The sequence below is a fragment of the Equus quagga genome, chromosome 19, assembly GCF_021613505.1.
Source record: "Equus quagga isolate Etosha38 chromosome 19, UCLA_HA_Equagga_1.0, whole genome shotgun sequence".
NCBI classification, from domain to species: Eukaryota; Metazoa; Chordata; class Mammalia; order Perissodactyla; family Equidae; genus Equus; species Equus quagga.
The window spans coordinates 15,550,142-15,572,047 of NC_060285.1; the positions used below are offsets into that span (position 1 = coordinate 15,550,142).

The 21,906-nt window shown below is 40.3% G+C and overlaps 1 protein-coding gene across 5 annotated transcripts in view; it reads left to right on the forward strand.

The window, feature by feature from the left end:
- PRDM4 (PR/SET domain 4) overlaps positions 1-21,906 on the forward strand; it is a 33,819-nt gene that overhangs the window by 592 nt on the left and 11,321 nt on the right. The window contains exons 1-7 of one of the 5 annotated variants that reach the window (XM_046646557.1): positions 1-12; positions 199-465; positions 4,093-4,226; positions 6,073-6,258; positions 13,492-14,286; positions 19,858-20,007; positions 21,285-21,403. In XM_046646557.1, coding sequence (XP_046502513.1) covers positions 455-465; positions 4,093-4,226; positions 6,073-6,258; positions 13,492-14,286; positions 19,858-20,007; positions 21,285-21,403 — 1,395 coding nt within the window. In that variant the 5' untranslated portion in view covers positions 1-12; positions 199-454. Of the gene's footprint in view, positions 13-198; positions 466-4,092; positions 4,227-5,849; positions 5,961-6,072; positions 6,259-13,491; positions 14,287-19,857; positions 20,008-21,284; positions 21,404-21,906 lie in introns of those variants that run through there. The other 4 variants (XM_046646558.1, XM_046646559.1, XM_046646560.1 and 1 more) reach the window with 4 other exon arrangements.

Sequence of the window (21,906 nt, forward strand, 5' to 3'; positions counted from 1 at the left end):
CGCGGCCAGCAGGTGGGCTGCGCGCGGGCCCGGCCGGGCCGGGGCGGGGCGAGGGCGGCCGGCCTGCGGGCCCCGTGCCGGCGGGCGAGGGGGCCGCCCTTGGGAGGCGGTGTCCGCAGCGCCTGGGCTCCCCGGCGGCGAGGGCACGGCGGCTGCATCCTCCCCGGGCTTTGGTGACCGCCCTTGTCCTCTCCCCAGGTTGGGCAGCCCCGCTCCCGACGCTCCTGGAGGAAAGGCCCCTGGTGTCCCCCGGCATGTCCCGTCCCGCGGCGGCGTGCGCGGCCGCCGGCCCTCGGGAGGAGGCGGGCGGCCCCGGGCGGCCCCGGGGACGGGTGGCCGCGTGCGTGCAGCGGTTGTAAGCAAGATGCGGTAGCACGTGACCCTGGAACGCAAACCCTGATGCCGGTTCTCCGCCGCCCGAGTGCTCTTTTCTCTGACCCTTGGCCTCAAGCAGATGCATCACAGGTGAGTAGCCTGCTGGGCCCAGCGCTGGGGACGTCTTTGGAAAACATCTGGCAAAGGGGAGTTCAGAGAGCCTTTGTTTTGGGAGCCACTGGGAAGGTTACAGGTGCGATTTCCAAGTGGATTTGTGTCCCAAAGGGAGCAAGATATCCAGAAACTAGTGGTTGGGTCGAATATACTCATTCACCCTAATTTACTCCAAATGTGATTAGTTGTTCCAAATAGCGACACGTTGATTGTTGGCTCGTTGACTCCTTTAGCCTACGCTTTTGAGTTATTTGAGCGTTTTAATAATATCTTTATCTGGATTCCAAAGTGTGTTTTTAGCTCCTCACCTTGCTTCCCCTTGAATTGTGCTGGTTACCATCTGACTGGGGTGGCCATGTGGAGAAGTTAATTTCTTAATCCCGCAGGGTTCGTGCTGATGTTTAAAGTACTTTATGGTACCATGCCACAACAGTACAGAAGGATGTCAAAGAAATAGTTAGGTGTCCTTCTCTTAGGGCCCTTTCCTAGGCTGTAGTGGAGGATAAGAAAGGTGAAACGAATTCATTCGAATTACTGAAATTGTCCAGTGGCTTTGCAATTATTGAAATTGCGAAGTGGCTGCTTTTCAGCTTCTTATCTATCATCCTAGAGTTCTAAGACCAGCAGCTGGCAAATGGTTCATACACAGGTCAGTTAGAAACACGCACATAAAGTGTACGAGTATGAAGGAAGTGCTTCTACGAGGAATGAGTAGGGAAGAACAGCGTAGCTTAGTGTCTTGATTCTGGCCCTTCTAAGATTGCTTCCTGGAATTCTGTATGAGAAAGGTAGTTGGAATAGAATTGCACTTTAGAATGAGAGTCTTGTGAGGCTCGTGTTGTAAATTCCCTCCGTCGGCCTTCTTTCCGTGGGATACTAGTTACCTTTGGTTTATGGCTGCTGAGGTCATCACATTTTAGTGACTCACAACGAAGCAGAAATCTGCTGAGCCTCTCACATTAAACTCTGGCTTGAACTGGTTTGAGAAGGCCTGGGAGTCAACCTAGAAACACCGTTTTGATTTTTATCTTGCGGTTAGGTGCACAGATTAATATTCAGGAATTTTCAGAATGGAATTTGAAGCTAGAGATTTTTAATTGGACTTCAAAAAAATTATTGTAACTAATTTTTTGTAGGTCATTAGTACTCCGGTGATGATAGAGGTTTAGTTATTTTTATAGCTATAAAAAGTTACGGGAAAAGTCTGTTTTAAACCAACCCAAACCCAGAAACTTTCAAAATTAAGGTAGCTCTGGTTCTTTTAGGCTATGAGGATTTTTTGCATTCTTTTATAGTGTAATTAAATACTGTTATTAGCATAAGATGTACGTCATTGGCCTTGTGTTTCTAGTTAGCTTTCTAGTAAGGATGAGATTGGACTGCTCCATCCAAATTAAATAAATATTTGTAGTGCCTGCTCTATACAGGGTACTGTACTCAGTTGGCCTTGTACACCTTATTAATATCTGGGAGCTTAGTTTTATGAGGTACCTGGCCACGGATACAGTTGAAGCCTGTGGGTGTAGAATAGTGCAGGAACAGGTCTATGTGGGACTTCTAACATAGCCCACAATATAAATACACAGATCCTGATGTATTGGAACTGCGCAAAAGGCAAAATGGGTTCTTTTCTTGTAATCATCATTTTCTAATTGTAGTTCAGAGTTTGGGATTCTTAAATTAGGCAGACGTAGATTTAAATCCCAACTCTGCCACTTAGTAGTTATGTAATCTTGGGTTAAGTTCCTTAGCTGCTCTGAAGCTCAGTTTCCTCATCTCTAAAATGGGGTTAAGAAAAATACCTACCTCACAGTAGTTAGAAGGACTAGGCAAGATAATTACATGTGGATCACTTAGTCCAGTGCTTAACACATGTAGTAAGGGAGTAATAAGTGTTAGCTCTCATTATTTTCAGGTTGACTGATGGCTGATGTGCCATTTTTTGGAATTAAAAACCTCTTTAGGTTTGCTTTCACTGCTAAGGAACAAGTAGACCCATTTGATTCCCCCCCCTTCTGTACGCTCCCATGTACACAGGCACACGAAGAACTTGCATTACTGTTATTCAGTATAAGGATTGGAGGTCATTGATGACTTCCTTTGGATAGCCTATTGGCCAGCTTCTTTTTTGAAGAAGAAGATTAGCCCTGAGCTAACTGCTGCCAATCCTCCTCTTTTTGCTGAGGAAGACTGTCCCTGAGCTAACATCCATGCCCATCTTCCTCTGCTGTATATGTGGGATGCCTACCACAGCATGGCTTGCCGAGCAAGCCATGTCCACACCCGGGATCCGAACCGGCAAACCCTGGGCCGCCGAAGCGGAATGTGCACACTTAACTGCTGCACCACCGAGCCAGCCCCAAGGCCAGCTTCTTGAAATTATAATGCTTATAATATGGCAGTCTCTAAATTCTAATATAGAAACTAATACTTATTGATAACAACTTCCTATGATGTCTTGTTCAAATCAGTCTTACTTTTTTTAAATTGTATGAGTTTCAGGTAGATAGTATTACTCTTAGTCTGATGACGTTAATGGCAGTGCAAGATAGACTGCACAGAGAAGGTGATTCTCAGATTCTTCAGCCTGCTGAAAATGGTCTGTAGAAGAAAAAGAATTTGGTGTATTGAAAAACTTTTTTTGCTGAGAAAGATTGGCCCTGAGCTAAGATCTGTTTCCAATCTTCCCCTTTTTTTGCTGGAGGAAGATTAGCCCTGAACTAACATCTGTGCCAGTCTTCCTCTGCTTTATATATGGGTCACTGCCACAGCATGGCTGACGAGTGGTGTAGGTCCACGCCCCAGATCTGAACCTGCAAACCTGGGCCGCCGAAGCAGAGCATGCTGAACTTAACCATTAGGCCACAGGGCTGGCCCCTGGAAAACTTTTTGGCAGTACTTTGCAACATGATCTGTGCTCTTCCGCTTAATTGCTGTGTGATCTGGGGCATAGAACATGCCCTTTTTAAGCCTCAGTTTCCTCATCTACCTTATTTTGAAGAATTAGAGAATATGAAGTAATTTTTATAAAGTATGTAGCAAAGTTTAATTAATTATTAAGATGTTGATACAGACTTTTAATAAAGTGCTGATCCATAGAAGAAATATGATGCTGCTTTACATCATTAATAATCGAATTCAGATCCAGAATCACTTTAACTCCTGGTAAAAAGAGTTAGTAAAAATTCAAACTGCCTATAAAAGTCCCAGTGTGAAGCAATAAGCCAGTTGGAGGAAATATCATGAAAGAAAAAACTTGAGTGATTTAAAAAAACAAACACACCCTCATTGCCCTTGGGCTCTAAGGATTGCCAGCTTTGCTTTAGATGGTGTGCATAGGGTTTGGAACAAGGCACACCCGAGTTAAATCCTGTTTCTGCTATATGACGTTGGCTGAGTGAGTTAACGTATCTGAATCCCAGTTTCCCATCAGTGGAAAGGATATGACACTGGCTATCTTGGAGAGCTGTGAGCATAAAAAATGAAGTAATAGTTGGTAAAGTCCCATTTCCCCACCCGCGTTGTTTCAGGTTCCTCTGTACCTTAAACGGAGTCCCTGAGGTAATTTTTTGCGTGACTAGTTGTGTATATGCTCTTTCTTAGGATGAATGAGATGAACCTGAGCCCAGTGGGGATGGAGCAACTGACTTCATCCTCTGTGAGCAATGCCTTGCCAGTCTCAGGGAGTCACCTGGGGTTGGCTGCCTCACCCACTCACAATGCCATCCCTGCCCCAGGTGAGTGGTAAGGGACAGCGACTGAATTCAACACTTAACTGCATTGTTGAGTCTAAATGGAGCCTAGAGGGTCAGAGCCCCTTTAAGAGTGTAAGGGAGATGCCAGCAGGTCGGAATGGCGGTTCTGCGTGTGGTAACATAATGGAAGAAAACATCTCTGTAGAGGCCGGAGTCCTGGTGGACAGGAGTGGCACTTTGTCCTCATAGTCCTCTTCTTGGGCTGGTGACCTTTTGTCTAGAGCCGTAATTGACTTGGCATTTTATCTAGGATTACCCATTCATCTGGTTCATACTCTTGACACTCTGTCCCTGGGTTAATAGAAGAGAATCAAAGTTTCTCTAAAAACTATTCCCAGAAAGCATGAGAAATTGAGCTTTACTTTCCACTACCTTGAAACTGGCAACAACTGCAGGTGTGCCAGGCCTAGAATTATGGGGAGAAAGGAGGGACCAGAGTTGGAGCTTCCACGTGGAACTCCCCATGAGCCTCAGCTTGGAGAGGATCAGAGTATAGGAAAAGCTCGTTTCCCCCATCACTATGTTTTTAAAACCTTTTTATCTGCCTAGTTTAATTTTCTTTTTCTGTTGAAATGGAAAAGAAACAGGTAACCTATTGATTCTTAAAATGGTAAGCTATTGATTCTTAAGGATGTACAACATTGTCATATGTTGGACTTTATCAAAATAGGAGTTAATGTTTGAGTATAAGTTGTTTAACTAGTTCTGTACAGAGAATTACCTGCTTAATTACCAAATGCAGCAGTTCAGTAACATTCATCTAAACTAGGGTCTCTTCACATTTCTTTAAGTGTCCACAAAAGAAATTTTAAAAAAATTTTATAAGTTGTTAACCCATTTGGTTATCTCTTAGGCATTCCTTTTAGTGGACACTCTCGTTAAGGAAGAAAAGCCTATTAGAGAAATATTGCCACTGCCAAAAATAATGCAAATTAGCACTGTCTAAATTGGTGAGTGTTCGTTAATGATAGTTAGGCACAGTAAGTCACTTCAGCACTTTGCAGGTAGATATAATCCAAGGTAGATATACTCTAAGGTTTAAATTTTCTTAAATCCTGGAGTACAGCATGTATACGAAAGCTGTATGAAACTATGTATGTACAGTTTTACGTCTACCTTTAAATTAGATTGTTTTTCGGTGCCGGCCCTGTGGCCAAGTGGTTGAGTTCGCGCGTTCCACTTAAGCGGCCCAGGGTTTCGCTGGTTCGAATCCTGGGTGCGGACATGGCAGGGCTCATTAGGCCATGTTGAGGCAGCATCCCACATGCCGCAACTAGAAGGACCCACAACTAAAATATACAACTATGTGCTGGGGGGTTTGGGGGAGAAAGCAGAAAAATAAATAAATAAGATTTTTTTTTCAAATAGAAGCATATCTATGAATTTTTAAAAGTGAAACATTCTCACCATATGAAATAGAAAATATAATAAAGTAAAAAAATGTGAAAAAAAAATCTGTAATATGATTACTCAGAGACCACTCCTGTGAACTTAGATGTATTTTCTTCCCGTTCTTTTTATCTCTATATAATTTGTTTTCTTAAATCGTATTTAAACTAGGTTTTTAATTCTAATGAAATGTCTTGTTATTTAAGAGCAATACAAACAAGTGGAGGATCAACCTGGCATTTTAGAACTAACTTGAGAACTAACTTTAAGACCTGTTTGTGGGTGTCTACACAGTACTACCTCTCTGGGGATGTCACGGGCGAATAGGTGAGAATTTTGCCCGTATGTGGAAACCTTCCTAAGAGTTCAGCCAGTGATTACAGAGAGAATTTTTAAGTACTTACTTTCTTTTAATTGAGAAAAAACCATTTTTTTGTAGGCCTGCCCGTGGCAATTCCAAACCTGGGTCCCTCCCTGAGCTCTCTGCCTTCTGCTTTGTCTCTGATGCTCCCAATGGGTATTGGGGATCGAGGGGTGATGTGTGGGTTACCTGAAAGAAACTACACCCTACCTCCACCACCTTACCCCCACCTGGAGAGCAGTTACTTCAGAACCATTCTACCTGGTAAGTCTTAACAGTTATTTGAGAAGTTAGAAGAAAGAAGAGAGCCAACTCTTAACCTCAGTTCTTGAAGACTTGAATAACACTTTATGTTTGTCACTATTAGATGTTAATCTCTAGGTGGGGGAAAAAATCTTTGTGTAAAATACGTGGACAAAGAGAACAGGTCTGTGGTTACCAGAGGGGAGAGGGGTTCGGGATTGGGCGTAGGGGTAAAGGGCACATATGTATGGTGACTGACAAATAATAATGCACAACTGAAATTTCACAATGTTGTAAACTCTTATGACCTCAATAAAGCTAAAAAAAACCCCCTTTGTTTATGTACTTTTCCTCTTAGAATGCACAGGTAACACGTTATTAATATAGCAGTTTGACTAAGCTTAATTCCTTTTTGTTTTTTTTTTGAGGGAGATTGGCCCTGAGCTAACATCCGTGCCCATCTTCCTCTACTTTATATGTAGGGTGGCTGCCACAGCATGGCTTGATAAGCGGTGCATGGGTCTGTGCCTGGGATCCTAACCAGCAAACCCCAGGCTGCTCAAGCGGAGCGCTTGAACTTAACTGCTATGCCACTGGGCCAGCTCCGAAGCTTAATTTCTTAGGATGTATAAACAGTGTTTCTCTTTTTTTCTTCCAGGATCTGCTTGGTTCAGTTTTTATAATTCTGCAATTGTATTGCTGCTAACCACATTTATTTATTATAAATTAAAGTTATCGAATTTTTATTCTGTTATGAAAGTATTGTATGGTCATCTCAGAAAATTTAGCAAAGGAGGGAAGGGAACCACTCTTAGTCCCATCATCCATCTTGGTGTACTTCCTTCCTGTCTTTTATTTTGGTGTATAGGTTTTTACTGTTTTTCATGATTAAGACTATACTTTCTGTAGAATTGTGTGTTCTTATTTTTTTCACTGAATATTTTCTCTTTTTTTACGTAGTCCATTTCCTCAACTGCTACATAGTTTTCACAATTATCCTTTTATTTTCGTTACTTTATTTTATTGAGGTCGTAATAGTTTATAACGTGAAATTTCAGTTTGTACCTTATTATTTGTGAGTCACCATATAAATATGCCCCTTTACCCCTTGTATCTACCCTCCAACCCCCTTCTCCTCTGGTAATCACTAATCTGTTCCCTTTGTGTGTTAGTTTATCTTCCACATATGAGTGAAATCATAGTGTTTGGCTTGCTCTGTCTAGCTTATTTTGCTTAACATAATACCCTCAAGGTTCATCCATGTTGTTGTGAATGGAATGATTTTGTCTTTTTTATGGCCGAGTAGCATTCCATTGTCTATATATACCACATCTTCTTTATCCGTTTATCATTCTGCGGGTGGCTTCCACTTCTGGTCTATAGTGAATAATGCTGCAGTGGACCTAGGGGTGCATGAGTCTCTTTGAATTGTTGATTTCAAGTTCTTTGGATAAATACCCAGTCGTGGGACGGCTGGGTCATATGGTATCTCTATTTTTAGTTTTTTGAGAAAGGTCCCTACTCTTTTTCCATAGTGGCTGCACCAGTTGCATTCCCACCATCAGTGTGTCAAGGTTCCCTTTTCCCCACAACCTCTCCAACATTTGTTATTTTTTGTCTTGGTCATTATACCCATTTTAATGGGTATAAGTTGATATCTTAGTGTAGTTTTGATTTGCATTTCCCTGATGATTAGTGATGTTGAACATCTTTTCATGTGTCTCTTGTCATTCTGTATATCTTCTTTGGAGAAATGTCTGTTCAGATCCTCTGCCCATTTTTTGATTGGGTTGTTTGGGTTTTTTTGTTGTTGAGTTGTGTGAGTTCTTTGTATATTTTGGAGATTAACCTCTTGTTGGATGTATGAATTACAAATATTTTCTCCCAGTTGGTGGGTGGGCTTTTCATTTTGTTCCTGGTTTCCTTTGCCTTGCAGAAGCTCTTTAGTCTGATGAAGTCCCACTTGTTTATTTTTTCTTTTGTTTCCCTTGCCCAAGTAGACATGGTATTCGAAAAGATCCTTGTAAGACCAATGTCAAAGAGTGTACTGCCTATATTTTCTTCTAGGAGTTTTATGGTTTCAGGTCTTACCTTTAAGTCTTTGATCCATTTTGAGTTAATTTTTGTGCAGGGTGAAAGATAATGGTCTACTTTCATTCTTTTGCATGTCGCTCCAGTTTTCCCAACACCATTTGTTGAAGAAACTTTCTCCATTATATGATCTTAGCTCCTTTGTCAAAGATTAACTGTCTATAGATGTGTTGTTTTATTTCTGAGCTTTCAGTTCTGTTCCATTGATTTGTGTGTCTATTTTTGTACCAGTACCACGCTGTTTTGATCACTATGGCTTTGTAGTATATTTTGAAGTCAGGGATTGTGATGCCTCTATCTTTTGTTCCTTTTGCTCAGGATTGCTTTAGCTATTCAGAGTCTTTTTTTTTTTTTTTGAGGAAGATTAGCCCTGAGCTAACTACTGCCAATCCTCTTTTTGCTGAGGAAGACTGGCCCTGAGCTGACATCCATGCCCATCTTCCTCTACTTTATATGTGGGACGCCTACCACAGCATGGCTTTTTTGTCAAGTGGTGCCATGTCCGCACCTGGGATCCAAACTGGCAAACCCTGGGCCACCGAGAAGTAGAACGTGTGAACTTAACCGCTGCACCACTGGCCCGGCCCCTATTCGGAGTCTTTTGTTGCCCCATATGAATTTTAGGATTCTTTGTTCTATTTCTGTGAAGAATGTCATTGGGATTCTGATTGGGATTGCATTGAATCTGTGGATTGCTTTAGGTAGTATGGGCATTTTAACTATATTTATTCTTTCACTCCATGTATGTGGAATATCTTTCCATTTCTTTATGTCCTTATCGATTTCTTTTGTTAATGTCTTATAGTTTTCATTGTATAGGTCTTTGACCTCCTTGGTTACATTTATTCCTAGATATTTTATTCTTTTTTGTTGGGATTATAAATGAATTGTATTCTTGAGTTTTCTTCCTGTTAGTTCGTTATTAGAGTGTAGAAATGCAACTGATTTTTGTCAGTTGATTTTGTACCTGCAACTTTGCTGTAGCTGTTGATTATTTCTAATAGTTTTCTGATGACTTCTTTGGGGTTTTCTATATATAAAATCATGTTGTCTGCAAACACTGACGGTTTCACTTCTTCATTGCCAGTCGGGATACCTTTTATTTCTTTTTCTTGCCTAATTGCTCTGGCCAAAGCCTCCAGTACTATGTTGACTAAGAGTGGCGAGAGTGGGCACCCTTGTCTTGTTCCTCTTCTCAGAGGGAAGGCTTTCAGTATGATGTTGGCTGTGGGTTTATCATATATGGCCTTTATTATGTTTCAGTAATTTCCTTCTATCCACATTTTGTTAAGAATTTTTATCATAAATTGCTGTTGGATCTTGTCAGATGCTTTCTCTGCATCTATTGAGATGATCATGTGGTTTTTTATTCCTCAGTTTGTTAATGTGGTGTATCACATTGATTTGCAGATGTTGAACCATCCCTGTGTCTCTGGTATAAATCCCATTTGACCATGGTGTATGATCCTTTTAATGTATTGCTGTATTCCGTTTGCCAATATCGTGTGAGGATTTTTGCATGTGTGTTCATCAGCGATATTGGCCTGTAGTTTTCCTTCTTTGTGTTGCCCTTTTCTGGCTTTGGGTTTGGGGTGATGTTGGCCTTGTAAAATGTGTTACAAAGTGTTACATCTTCTTCAATTTTTTAGAATAGTTTGAGAAGGATAGGTATTAAGTCTTCTTTGAAGGTTTGGTAGAATTCTTCAGAGAAGCTGTCTGGTCCTGGACTTTTATTTTTTGGAGGTTTTTCATTACTGTCTCATTCTCTTTACTTGTGATTGGTCTATTCAGATTTGCTGTTTCTTCTTGATTCAGTTTTTGGAGGTTGTATGAGTCTAAGAATTTATCAATTTCTTGTAGATTATCTAATTTGTTGGCATATGGTTTTTCATAGTATTCTCTTATAATGCTTTGTATTTCTGTGGTATCTGTTGTCATTTGTCCTCTTTTGCTTCTAATTTTACTTATTTGAGGCTTCCCTCTTTTTTTCTTAGTGAGTCTGGCTAAGGGTTTGTCAGTTTTGTGTATTTTCTTGAAGAACCAGCTCTTAGTTTTGTTGACCCTTTCTGGTGTTTCTTTGGTTTCAATTTCATTTATTTCTGCTTTAATTTTTATTATTTCCCTCCTTCTGCTGACTATAAGCTTGGTTTCTTCTTTTTCTAATTCTGTTAGGTTAGAATTTTTCTAATTCTGTAGTTGAAGGTTGCTTATTTGAGATTTTTCTTGTTTGTTAAAGTGGGCTTGTATTGCTATGAATTTCCCCTTTAGGACTGCATTTGCTGCATCCCATATGAATTGGTATGGTGTCTTTTCATTTTCATTTGTCTGCCAATATTTTTTGATTTATTCTTTAATTTCTTCAATGATCCATTGGTTGTCCAATAGTATGTTGTTTAGTCTCCACGCATTTGTCACCTTGCCAGCTCTTTTCTTCTAGTCGATTTCTAGTTTCATAGCATTGTGATCAGAAAAGATGCTTGATGTGATTTCAGTCTCCTTAAATTTATTGAGGCTGGCTTGTTTCCCAACATATGGTCTGTCTGAGAATGTTCCAAGTGCACTTGAAAAGAATGTGTATTTTGCTGTTTTTGGTGGAGTGTTCTATATATGTCGGTTAAGTCCATCTGGTCTAGTTTTTCATTTAATTCCATTATCTCCTTGTTGACTTTCTGTCTAGATGATAGAGCTATTGATGTAAGTAGGGTGTTAAGGTCCCCTACTGCTACTTTGGACTGCCAATTCAGTTTGGTAATTCCCTATGATGGTTCTCTCAGTTTTCTCTTTATTTATCATTTGTGTCTTTCTTCTGATTATTTGTTTAGTGGTTACCATGAGGTTTGTATAAAAAAAATCTTGTAGATGAGAGTCCATTTTCTGGTAGCCTCTTATTTCCTTAGTCTAAGCAGGTTCCATTCCTACCCTCTGCCCCTGCTAAGTTGTTGTTGTCACAATTTCTTCTGTTTTGTGTTGTGAGTTTGTAGTTAAAATGATGAGATTATAGTTACTTTTGATGTTTTCCTTCCCTTTATCTTTAAAGTTATAATTAAGTGTTTGCTAACCTGTTCTGATAGCTGCAATTTTCTGATTTTTTCTGTTTATCTCCTTTCTGAAGGCTTTGTAAACTCTTTCTTTTTCTCAGGTATGAGGGCCTTGATCATTTCTTGTAGAGGAGGTCTTGTGGCGATGAACTTCCTCAGCTTTTGTTTATCTAGGAAAGCTTTTATTTATCCATCATAACTGAAAGATATTTTTGCTGGATAGAGTATTCTTGGCTGAAAGTTTTCATCTTTCAGAATTTTGAATATATCATTCCACTCTCTCCTAGCTTCTAAAGTTTCTGCTGAGAAATCTGCTGAAAACCTGATAGGGGTTCCTGTGGAAGTTATTTTCTTCTGCCTTGCTGCCCTTAATATTTTTTCTTTCTCTTTTTTTTGAGGAAGATTGGCCTTGAACTAACATCTGTTGCCAATCTTCCTCTTTTTGCTTCAGGAACATTGTCGCTGAGCTAACATCTGTGCCAATCTTCCTCTGTTTTATGTGGGATGTCACCACAGCATGGCCTGACAAGTTTGTTAGCTCTGCACCTGGGATCCAAACCTGTGATCCCTGGGCTGCTGAAGCGGAGTATGTGAATTTAGCCACTATGCCACTAAGCTGGCCCCTAATATTTTTTCTTTTTGTTGGCTTTTGTCAGTTTTACAACTATATGCCTTGAAGAAGGTCTTTGTACATTGATGTAATTAGGAGTTCTATGAGCTTCTTTTATGTATATTTCCAGCGCCTTCCCCAGGTTTGGGAAGCTCTCAGCTATTATTTCTTTGAACAAGCCCTCTGCTCCTTTCTCCCTCCCTTCTCCCTCTGGGGTACCTGTAATCCCTATGTTGCATTTCCTATTTGAGTTGGCCATTTCTTGGAGAATTTCTTCATTTCTTTTTAGTCTTAGTTCTCACTCCTCCATCTGAAGCATTTCTATATTTCTGTTCTCCAAATTGCTAATTCCCTCCTCCATAATGTCAGCTCTGTTATTCAACGACTCCAGATTTTTCTTTATCTCATCCATTGTATTTTTCATCTCCAACATTTCTGATTTTTTTCTTTTATAATTTCAGTCTCTTGTGAAGAATTTCGTCTGTTCACTAATTTTATTCATGATTTCATTGAACTATCTTAATTTTTTTGTAATTTGTTTGTTTTATGGTAACTATTTTGAATTTTCTGTCATTTGGATTGTAAATTTCTGTGCCTTCAGTATTGATTTCTGGGTGTTTGTCATTTTCCTTCTAGTCTGGAGTATTTATATACCTCCTCGTATTATTTGATGGGGTAGGTTTGTACCTTACCATATTGGTAGTATCTGGTCACAGATTCCACCTGCCACCACTTGAGGGGTGGACAGGAGCTGTGTATTCTGAGCCTTCTGCGATTTCTGGTGTCTGTGTCTCTCTTTTGGAATTTGTGCTTACAGGGCCACCTGTGATTGCCTGCACAGCTACTGCTTTACTAATGTATGTGCAGGTGCTCTGGTGGGGGTCCCTTGCTTTGGCCGACTGGCCGAGCTAGTGCACTGGGTGAGGGGAGGGATGCTTTCTTTGGTGTGCACGGTCCCTGGGTGTTCTCTCTCTGCCCTCCTGGGGTTCTGGCTTAATGAAGACACCCCCACAATAGCTTAGCCTCCTCTTTGTGGAGCTTACCCACGGCTCTGGGCAATTCAGAGATCTAAGGAGTCCCTGCAGAGAGCTGCCCCTTCCCCCTCTCTTCTCAGAGCTGCGTGCAGTCCCGCACCCTAGGTTGCTGCTGGGGCAGGAGAGGAGACCCCCTTACCTCCTTCCACTTCCTCTTGGGGGGTCCAGCACCTCCAGTGACTTCAAAGGAACATAGTTAATTTTTTACCATTTCACAGGAAAAATTGAATTATGATATATTTATGTTGTTACTTATGAAGTATATATATCAATTCAGCCAAAGAAGTAGGTAGAAGATTATTTTATGGTATATGTATGTTGCTATTTATAAAATATATATATTGATTAAGCCAAAGAAGTAACTAGGAGATTTTTTTAATTTAGTTATATTTGTAAGGAAAACAAATTCTAGCATTTGGAATTCTTTATATTTAACAATGTACTAAAAAGTCTCTAATATCTCATTTTTTCCTTTTCTCAGGCATTTTATCTTATTTAGCTGACAGACCACCTCCTCAGTACATCCACCCCAACTCCATAAATGTTGATAGTAATACAGCATTATCTATCGCCAATAACCCTTCAGCACTAGATCCCTATCAGTCCAATGGAAATGTTGGATTAGAACCAGGCATTGTTTCCATAGACTCTCGCTCTGTGAACACACATGGTGCCCAGAGTCTTCATCCCAGTGATGGCCATGAGGTGGCCTTGGACACAACAATCACTATGGAGAACGTCTCTAGGGTTACCAGCCCAATCTCTACAGATGGAATGGCAGAAGAGCTTACAATGGACGGTGTTGCAGGCGAGCATTCCCAAATCCCAAATGGCTCCAGAAGTCATGAACCTCTGTCTGTGGATTCTGTGAGCAACAGCCTTGCAGCAGACACTGTAGGACATGGTGGTGTGATACCCATTCATGGGAATGGCCTGGAGCTCCCTGTGGTCATGGAGACAGACCACATTGCAAGTCGGGTCAACGGGATGTCTGACAGTGCCCTCAGTGACTCCATCCACACCGTGGCCATGAGCTCCAACTCTGTAAGCGTGGCACTCTCTACCTCACACAACCTCGCCTCCCTAGAATCTGTTTCCCTCCATGAAGTTGGCCTAAGCCTAGAACCTGTGGCTGTCTCCTCCATCACCCAGGAGGTTGCTATGGGGACAGGTCATGTAGATGTATCTTCAGACAGTCTTTCTTTTGTACCACCTTCACTGCAAATGGAAGACTCCAATTCAAACAAGGAAAATATGGCAACCTTGTTTACAATTTGTGAGTGTGCTTAGCCTTTTTCTTTTGGAAATATTGGTAGAAAGGGCCATCATCCCCAACAGGCTTAGTCACAGAGCCAGGTGTTGGATTAAGGGATTATAGAAAGTAACTAGACTGTGGACTTTTCTTTGCCTTAGTCAGGTAAGCCAGATGATAGAGAAGCATTTCGTTGGTTCTTACAGCATCCTACTGAAGTAAGGAAACAGTCGTTTCTGTATTTTATAGATAAGCTTAGCCCAGTGACATTTAAGATGTTTCCCAAGGTTTCACAAATAGAGTTAATTATCAGAGTAAACTTCACTGAGGTGTTTTGTGTGACATGCTTTGTGGTTTTTCAACATAAGACACAGTTTATTAGATCATGTGTACTTTTTTATCCCCATGGAGAAATGTAGGTGGATACCAATGCAGGTTTTTTTTTTTCCTCAGGAAGCATATAAGTTACCATAGTTAGGCACATACAAGTTCTTTTTTGGGGGCAATAATAACAAAAAGCAATATAAAAACAGTCAATTTGTTGGTGTCACTATATGCTTCATTCATGCAGGAAAACCTATTGAGTGCTTACTGTATATGCCAGCTTCTTTGCTAGGTGCTGGGGAGAAAACATACTATAAGAGATAGCACATGCCTTTAGGGAGGTTAGAGCCTCATGGAAAGCATAGGCAAGTAAACAGGCTATTGCAATATGGTATGAGAAGCATGAAGATGGATTAAGTGCAAGGTGCTAAAGGAGCCTGAAGAGTAGCATCTAAGAGGGCGTGAAAGGGGCAGGGAAGACTTACCAGGGGAGGCAGCATACATGTTAGCACAGACCCGAAGGACAAGAAGGATGTTGGCCGCTGAGATGTTCACATTTGAGAATCAGAAAGAACAGCGTCCCAGACAGGAACTGGCACCCATGAGTGACTAGAACTAAAAGAATCGTGAGTGGTTCAGAATTACTGAAGCGTAAAATGAGGAGGAGGAGAGGGGTATGTGATGAGAGAGAAGTAGAAGCCAGAACACAGAGGGCTTCTAACAGCAGTCAAGGTTGGTACGGAGTGAGAGTTGGGATGGGAGATTCTGCTGTAATGTGAAGATAATAGTTTGTTAGAGGTAGTAGACAGGTAAGGAAGATGATGCCATAATTTAAGTGAAATGTGATGATTTTCTGACCCATAGTAGAAGTAGTAAGATGGAGGAGAAGTGGAAGATATTACAGAGAATTCGGTAGATCTTGTTGATTGAATGAAGTTGGGGGAGGGAAGGGTTAGGCAGAAAACCTTGGTTTCTGGCATGGGAAATTGGGTGGATAGTGGTACTGTTCCTTAAGAGAATGAATGATGGAGGAGTCGTCGAGCATCTTTTTTTTGAGGATGATGGTGAGTCCATTTTTGGACATGTTGATTTCAGTGTCTAAGATACCCCGTAGAGATGTCTAATGAGAAGTTGAATCTAGAGCTCAGAGTTCTATCTGTCTGGAAATATGTAGAGTTTCTCAGCATTAAGATGTTAATCATGGCCATGAAAGTGGGGTGAAATCATCTAGTAAGAGTGTGGAATGACAAGAGGGCTAGTGACACTAAGATGCAGCAGTAGAGGAAGAGTTTCGAAAGTGGACTGAACAGGAGCATCAGGAAAGTAGGAGGAAGCTTCTGGTGTTGCTGAAGCCAAGCAGCAGGGAGACCTTGGAAGTTTCAAATTTGTGATTTTTAAATATTTTAATTTAGGAATGTCATTAATATAGGTTCATTAATTTAGAAGAAGATAACGGGTGTCCTAAATGAGCCTACTGATCCTTTTTTAAGTGCAGAAGTAGAACCTTTTGCTTGTAAGTCTGTTTTTTAAAAAATGAGATATTGGGGCTGGCCCAGTGGTGCAGTGGTTAAGTTCTGCTTTAGCGGCCCAGGGTTCGCCGGTTCAGATCCTGGGTGCGGAAATGGCACCGCTTGGCAAGCCATGCTGTGGCAGGTGTCCCACATAGGAAGTAGAGGAAGATGGACACAGGTGTTAGCTCAGGGTCAGTCTTCCTCAGCAAAAAGAGGAAGATTGGCGGTGGATGTTAGTTCAGGGCTAATCTTCCTAAAAAAAAAAAATAAGAAATGAAAAATGAGATATTCACATAGATACTTTAAAGTGTACAATTTAGTGATTTTTAGGATATTGACAAGCTTGTGCAGCCATCACCACTATCCAATTCTAAAACCGTTTTTGTCACTCCGTAAAGAAAGCTCATAGCAGTCACTCCTCATTCCCTCCCTTAACCACTAATGTACCTTCTATCTCTATGAATTTGCCTGTTCTGGACATTTCATATAAATGGAATCATACAATAATGTGGCTTTCTGTGTCTGGCTTCTTTTAGCATAATGTTGTCATGGCTCATCCATGTTGTAGAATGTATCAGTACTTCATTCCTTTTCATGGCTCAATAATATTCCATTGTATGGATATACTACATTTTGTTTATCCATTTATCGCTTATGGGCATTTGGGTTGTTTCTCCTTTTTGGCTATTATAAATAATGCTGCTATGACCATTCATTTACAAGTTTTTCTCTGAATATGTGCTTTAAATTTTCTTGGATTTATATCTAGGAGCGGAATTACTCTATGTTTAACTTTTTAAGGAACTGCCAGACTGTTTTCCAAAGTGGCTGCACCATTTTACATTCCCAACATGAGTGTATGAGGGTTTCAATTTCTCCACATCTTTCCCAACACTTATTTTTTGTTATAGGCATCCTATTGGGTGTGAAGTGGCATCTCACTGTGGTTTTGGTTTGTGTTTCCCTAATGACTAATGATGTTGAATGCCTTTCCGTGTACTTACTGGCCGTTTATATGTCTTTGGAGAACCTCTAAGCATTTTTTTGTTGTATGAAATCTGAAACTCCTGTGTTTAGAGGTGTTTGTCCTTGTTAAAAGCATTGGAGAATCAATTCTCATTGACTATAGTGGATCTCTAATCTGATATTCAAAGAATTTTTCTTTTTTTCTTTTATTGAGGTCATAATAGTTTATAACATTGTGGAATTTCAGTTGTACATTATTAGGTGTCAGTCATTATATATATGTGCCCCTTCACTCCTTGTGCCCACTCTTCCACCCCCTTCCCCTCGGGTAGCCATCAAGCTGTTCTCTTTGTGTGTTAGTTTATCTTCTACATATGAGTGAAATCATATGGTCTTTGTCTTGCTCTGTCTGTTATTTTGCATAATACCCTCAAGCTCCATCTATGTTGTTGCAAATGGGACGATTTTCCTTTTTTCTTTTTGGCTGAGTAGCATTCCATTGTCTGTATATACCATATCTTTATCCATTCATCAGTTGATGGGCACTTGAGTTGCTTCCACTTGCATATAGTGAATAATTCTGCAGCGAACATAGGGGTGCATAAGTCTCTTTAAATTGTTGATTTCAAGTTCTTTGGATAGCTGGGTCATGTGGTATTTCTATTTTTAGTTTTTTGAGAAATCTCCATACTCTTTTCCATAGTGACTGCACCAGTTTGCATTCCCACTAGCAGTGTATGAGGGGTTCCCTTTTCTCCACATCCTCTCCATCTTGTCTTGGTCATTATAGCCATTCTGACAGGTAAAAGGTGATATCTTAGTATAGTTTTGATTTGCATTTCCCTGATGATTAGTGAAGTTGAACATCTTTTCATGTGCCTGTTTGCCATCTGTGTATCTTCTTTGGAGAAATGTCTGTTCAGATCCTCTGCCCATCTTTTTACTGAGTTGTTTGGGGGTTTTTTGTTGTTGAGTTGTGTGAGTTCTTTGTATGTTTTGGAGATTAACCTCTTGTTGTATATATGATTTGTAAATATTTTCTCCCAGTTGGTGGGTTGTCTTTTCATTTTGTTCCTGGTTTCCTTTGCTTTGCAGAAGCTCCTTAGTCTGGTGAAGTCCACTTGTTTGTTTTTTCTTTTGTTTCCCTTGCCCGAGTAGACATGGTATTCGAAAAGATCCTTCTAAGACCGATGTCAGAGTGTACTGCCTATATTTTCTTCTAGGAGTTTTATGGTTTCAGGTCTTATCTTCTAGTCTTTGATCCATTTTGAGTTAATTTTTGTGCAGGGTGAAAGATAATGGTCTACTTTCATTCTTTTGCATGTCGCTGTCCAGTTTTCCCAACACCATTTATTGAAGAGACTTTCCTTTCTCCATTATGTTCTTAGCTCGTTTGTTGAAGATTAGCTGTCTATAGATGTGTTGTTTTATTTCTGGGCTTTCAATTCTGTTCCATTGATCTGTGTGTCTATTTTTGTACCAGTACCATGCTGTTTTGATTACTATAGCTTTGATATTCAAAGAATTTTTAATCAACTAGTAGTTGAAGAAGTAATATTATTGCTGCTTTGTCTAAATATGAGAACTTGCTGATATCTTATGCCATTTAAATAGAAATTTCTAACATTGCTTAGGAAAAAAGACACTTGGGTGGCTGTGGTTCTAAGGTTTTATATGTTGCCACTGTTTTGTGAATGAATTGGGAAAGTTTAAACTCAGTCATAGGCTAATAGGGTCATGAATATGATTCCTTAACAGAGGGAAAGAAAAGTAAGAGAATAGAGCAAAAGATTTATGGAGAAGGAGGACACTCATAAGCTTGTGAAAGTGCAGTTGTAGTAAGCGTAGAGAATAATATGTGAAGGCAGTCACCTCTGACAATGCAAAAAGAAAGACCATATGAACTGTACGAAATTAAGAATTTTAGGCAAATGTGTCTGCAAGAACCTGATTCTACCTGCTGTCCCAAAGAGCAGGTTGCAGTTTTTTTTTTGTCTTAAAAGAGTTTGTCGTCAGAATCTGGTTGACTAGTTGGTAGTGAGGCAGGGGAGCACATGGTGCAGCTGGCTCGGGCGCCGTTGTCCTGTAATGTCATCTGTTTCAGCTTTGCATGACTAACAGCATTTCAACTCAGTTTCCTCTTATAGTTTGGTAGAATTGAAAATTTTTGGATTTTAGAACGTCATACCTAAAGGTGTTACTTATCTGCTTAATATAAGGAATAATGTACTTGATTTGTAAAGTAATGTAGTGTTTTTTGATCAGTCTTTCTCTTACGCACTGAGTAGGAAACTTGTCCTGCTGGATAAAAAGAAAAAAATTCAGATCTTGCTGAAGAGAGATAAAAGAGAGGATATGTATCTTAGTGTAAGAAAGGTGTTCTTTGATCAGAATATTTCTACTGGAACCTTGCTTCTTACTGGTTACATTTTAGTAACCAGTAATTTAGCATTTAAGTAAAAAAGCAGGTGGTGGGGCCAGCCCAGTGGCCGAGTGGTTAAGTTTGGCATGCTCTGCTTTGGCCGCCCAGGTGTGCTGGTTTGGATCCTGGGCACAGACCTACGTCACTTGTCAGCCGTGCGGTGGCAGCAACCCACGTACAAAATAGAGGAAGAGTGGCACAGATGTTAGCTCAGGGCTAATCTTCCTCAAGCAAAAGAAGAGGAAGATTGGCAACAGATGTTATCTCAGGGAGAATCTTCCTCAGCGGAAAAAAAAAGAAAAAAAAAAGCAGGTGGTAATTTAGCCTGCTTGAACTAAAACCATTTGTATTTCTCAAATTTTCCATCTACAGGGTGTACTCTCTGTGACCGAGCCTATCCCTCAGACTGCCCTGATCACGGACCAGTGACTTTTGTTCCTGACACTCCAATAGAGAGCAGAGCAAGGCTTTCTCTCCCAAAGCAACTTGTTCTCCGCCAGTCGATTGTCGGAGCAGAAGTTGGTAAGAACCTTGGAACCATAAAACCCCATCAGGTCTCTTCTTTCTTTGTAGGATAGAGTTGTAAAAGTGGATGTGTATAATTTAGTGATTATTTCGTTGATCCAAAAGTCAATTTATGGCTTAAGGTTTATCCTTTTAGGGAATACTTGTTTTGTTCCATGGTGACAGCAGTAAATCAAGTTGAAAACATTATTGGGAAAGTTGCCCTTTCTTAGAATCAGAACTGAATAGAGGAGAGATCGCTGGCCTGAGTCTCTGATGACTTGACTTTTACTCTCAGCTGTACCACCCACTAACAAACAGTTATCATGACAAAAGACTCCTTGAAACTTCGTTTCTTTTATAGAAACATGAAAAATTTGGCTGGCCCTGTGGCCGAGTGGTTAAGTTCGTGCGCTCCCCTTTGGCGGCCCAGGGTTTCGCTGGTTCGAATCCTGGTCGTGGACATGGCACCACTCGTCAGGGCACGCTGAGGCGGTGTCCCACATACCACAACTAGAAGGACACACAACTAGAGTATACAATTATGTACTGGGGGGATTTGGGGAGAAAAAGCGAGGAGACCAAAAAAGGATTTGCAAGGGTTGTTAGCTCAGGTGCCAATATTTAAGGAAAAAAAAATTCACTACTGATAACCATTTATCACAAAAGATATTTAGATCGAATGTTTGTAAATTGTCTAATACTTGTTAGGAAAAAGAAATAAAGAACGTAGACTGCCAGAGTATGCTTACCGGTAATTGCATTTAACATGGTTTCTGAATTACTGTGCCATTGCTTTGAAAATAGGAATCTGGGTTTATTCTTCTTTTCAGCTGTAGCTTGGGCATGAGTCAATTGAAAGCATTAAGCAGCTTAGATAATTTAGAGCAGTGCTTTAAGTACAGACGATTTTAGAAGTTTGATTTATTTTGTAGTAATTGCTTTATATTTTTGTAACAGAATAATGTTCTCTGGGCTTTTTTATGTATTAACTCCAAAATGACATTTGGAAGGAGATGATTTGGTTCCTTGTGTATAAAACTGGGTTCGGGAATTCCTGATAGTGCATCTGACTCTGCATTTTCTTCTGAGCCCCATGTAATCTGTTCGTGACATTTTCCGTATTTCCAGTAGAGAATCCATAAAACTTGGCTCCCTGTCAGGAATGCTGGAATATCAGTAGTTGTTGGGTCACTGAAAATAAGATGCTTTGTATGAGTTAAGTTACTGTCTCTTCTCTAGCCTGTTAGATGTTTAAGGCACTGATTGTGTGGTTGGTGTCCTCCCACTGATAGGTGTGTGGACTGGAGAAACCATTCCTGTGCGGACTTGCTTTGGGCCCCTCATTGGCCAGCAGAGTCACTCTATGGAGGTAGCAGAATGGACAGACAAGGCAGTTAACCATATCTGGAAGGTCAGTGTTTATGGAACTCTTCTGTGACTTTTGGATGTTTTTATTATAATGAGATAGTTATAAGCAATATGAAAGTCACAATTAGCCAAGACTGATAACAGTGTCATTTACTTGTCAGTTATTTATTTAATATTACATCCTTTCTGTTCTTGGTAGCCAAGTTATAATACAAGCAAAACACCAGCTATTGAATATAGAACATAAACTTTTGGTCTCCATTTTGTTAGATAACCCAAAGATTGTTCATTTTAATTACTTGTGGCAGCTGAGGCCATGGACTTTGTTTATGTGATGAAAGTCTTATTTTGTAATCAACTAAAACATTCCTCAAATATTTAGCTTGGGAAGCAACTCTAGAATTAGAAGCTAAGATTATTTCTCCAGTTTTCTAATGGGAGGTGCTAGAAACACAAGGTTTTGACATAAACAGGTATTCCTGTAAGATGTTTATATAGAGTCTTGGTCACCAGACTGGGAATGATGCTGCCAGAATTGAAGTGAGA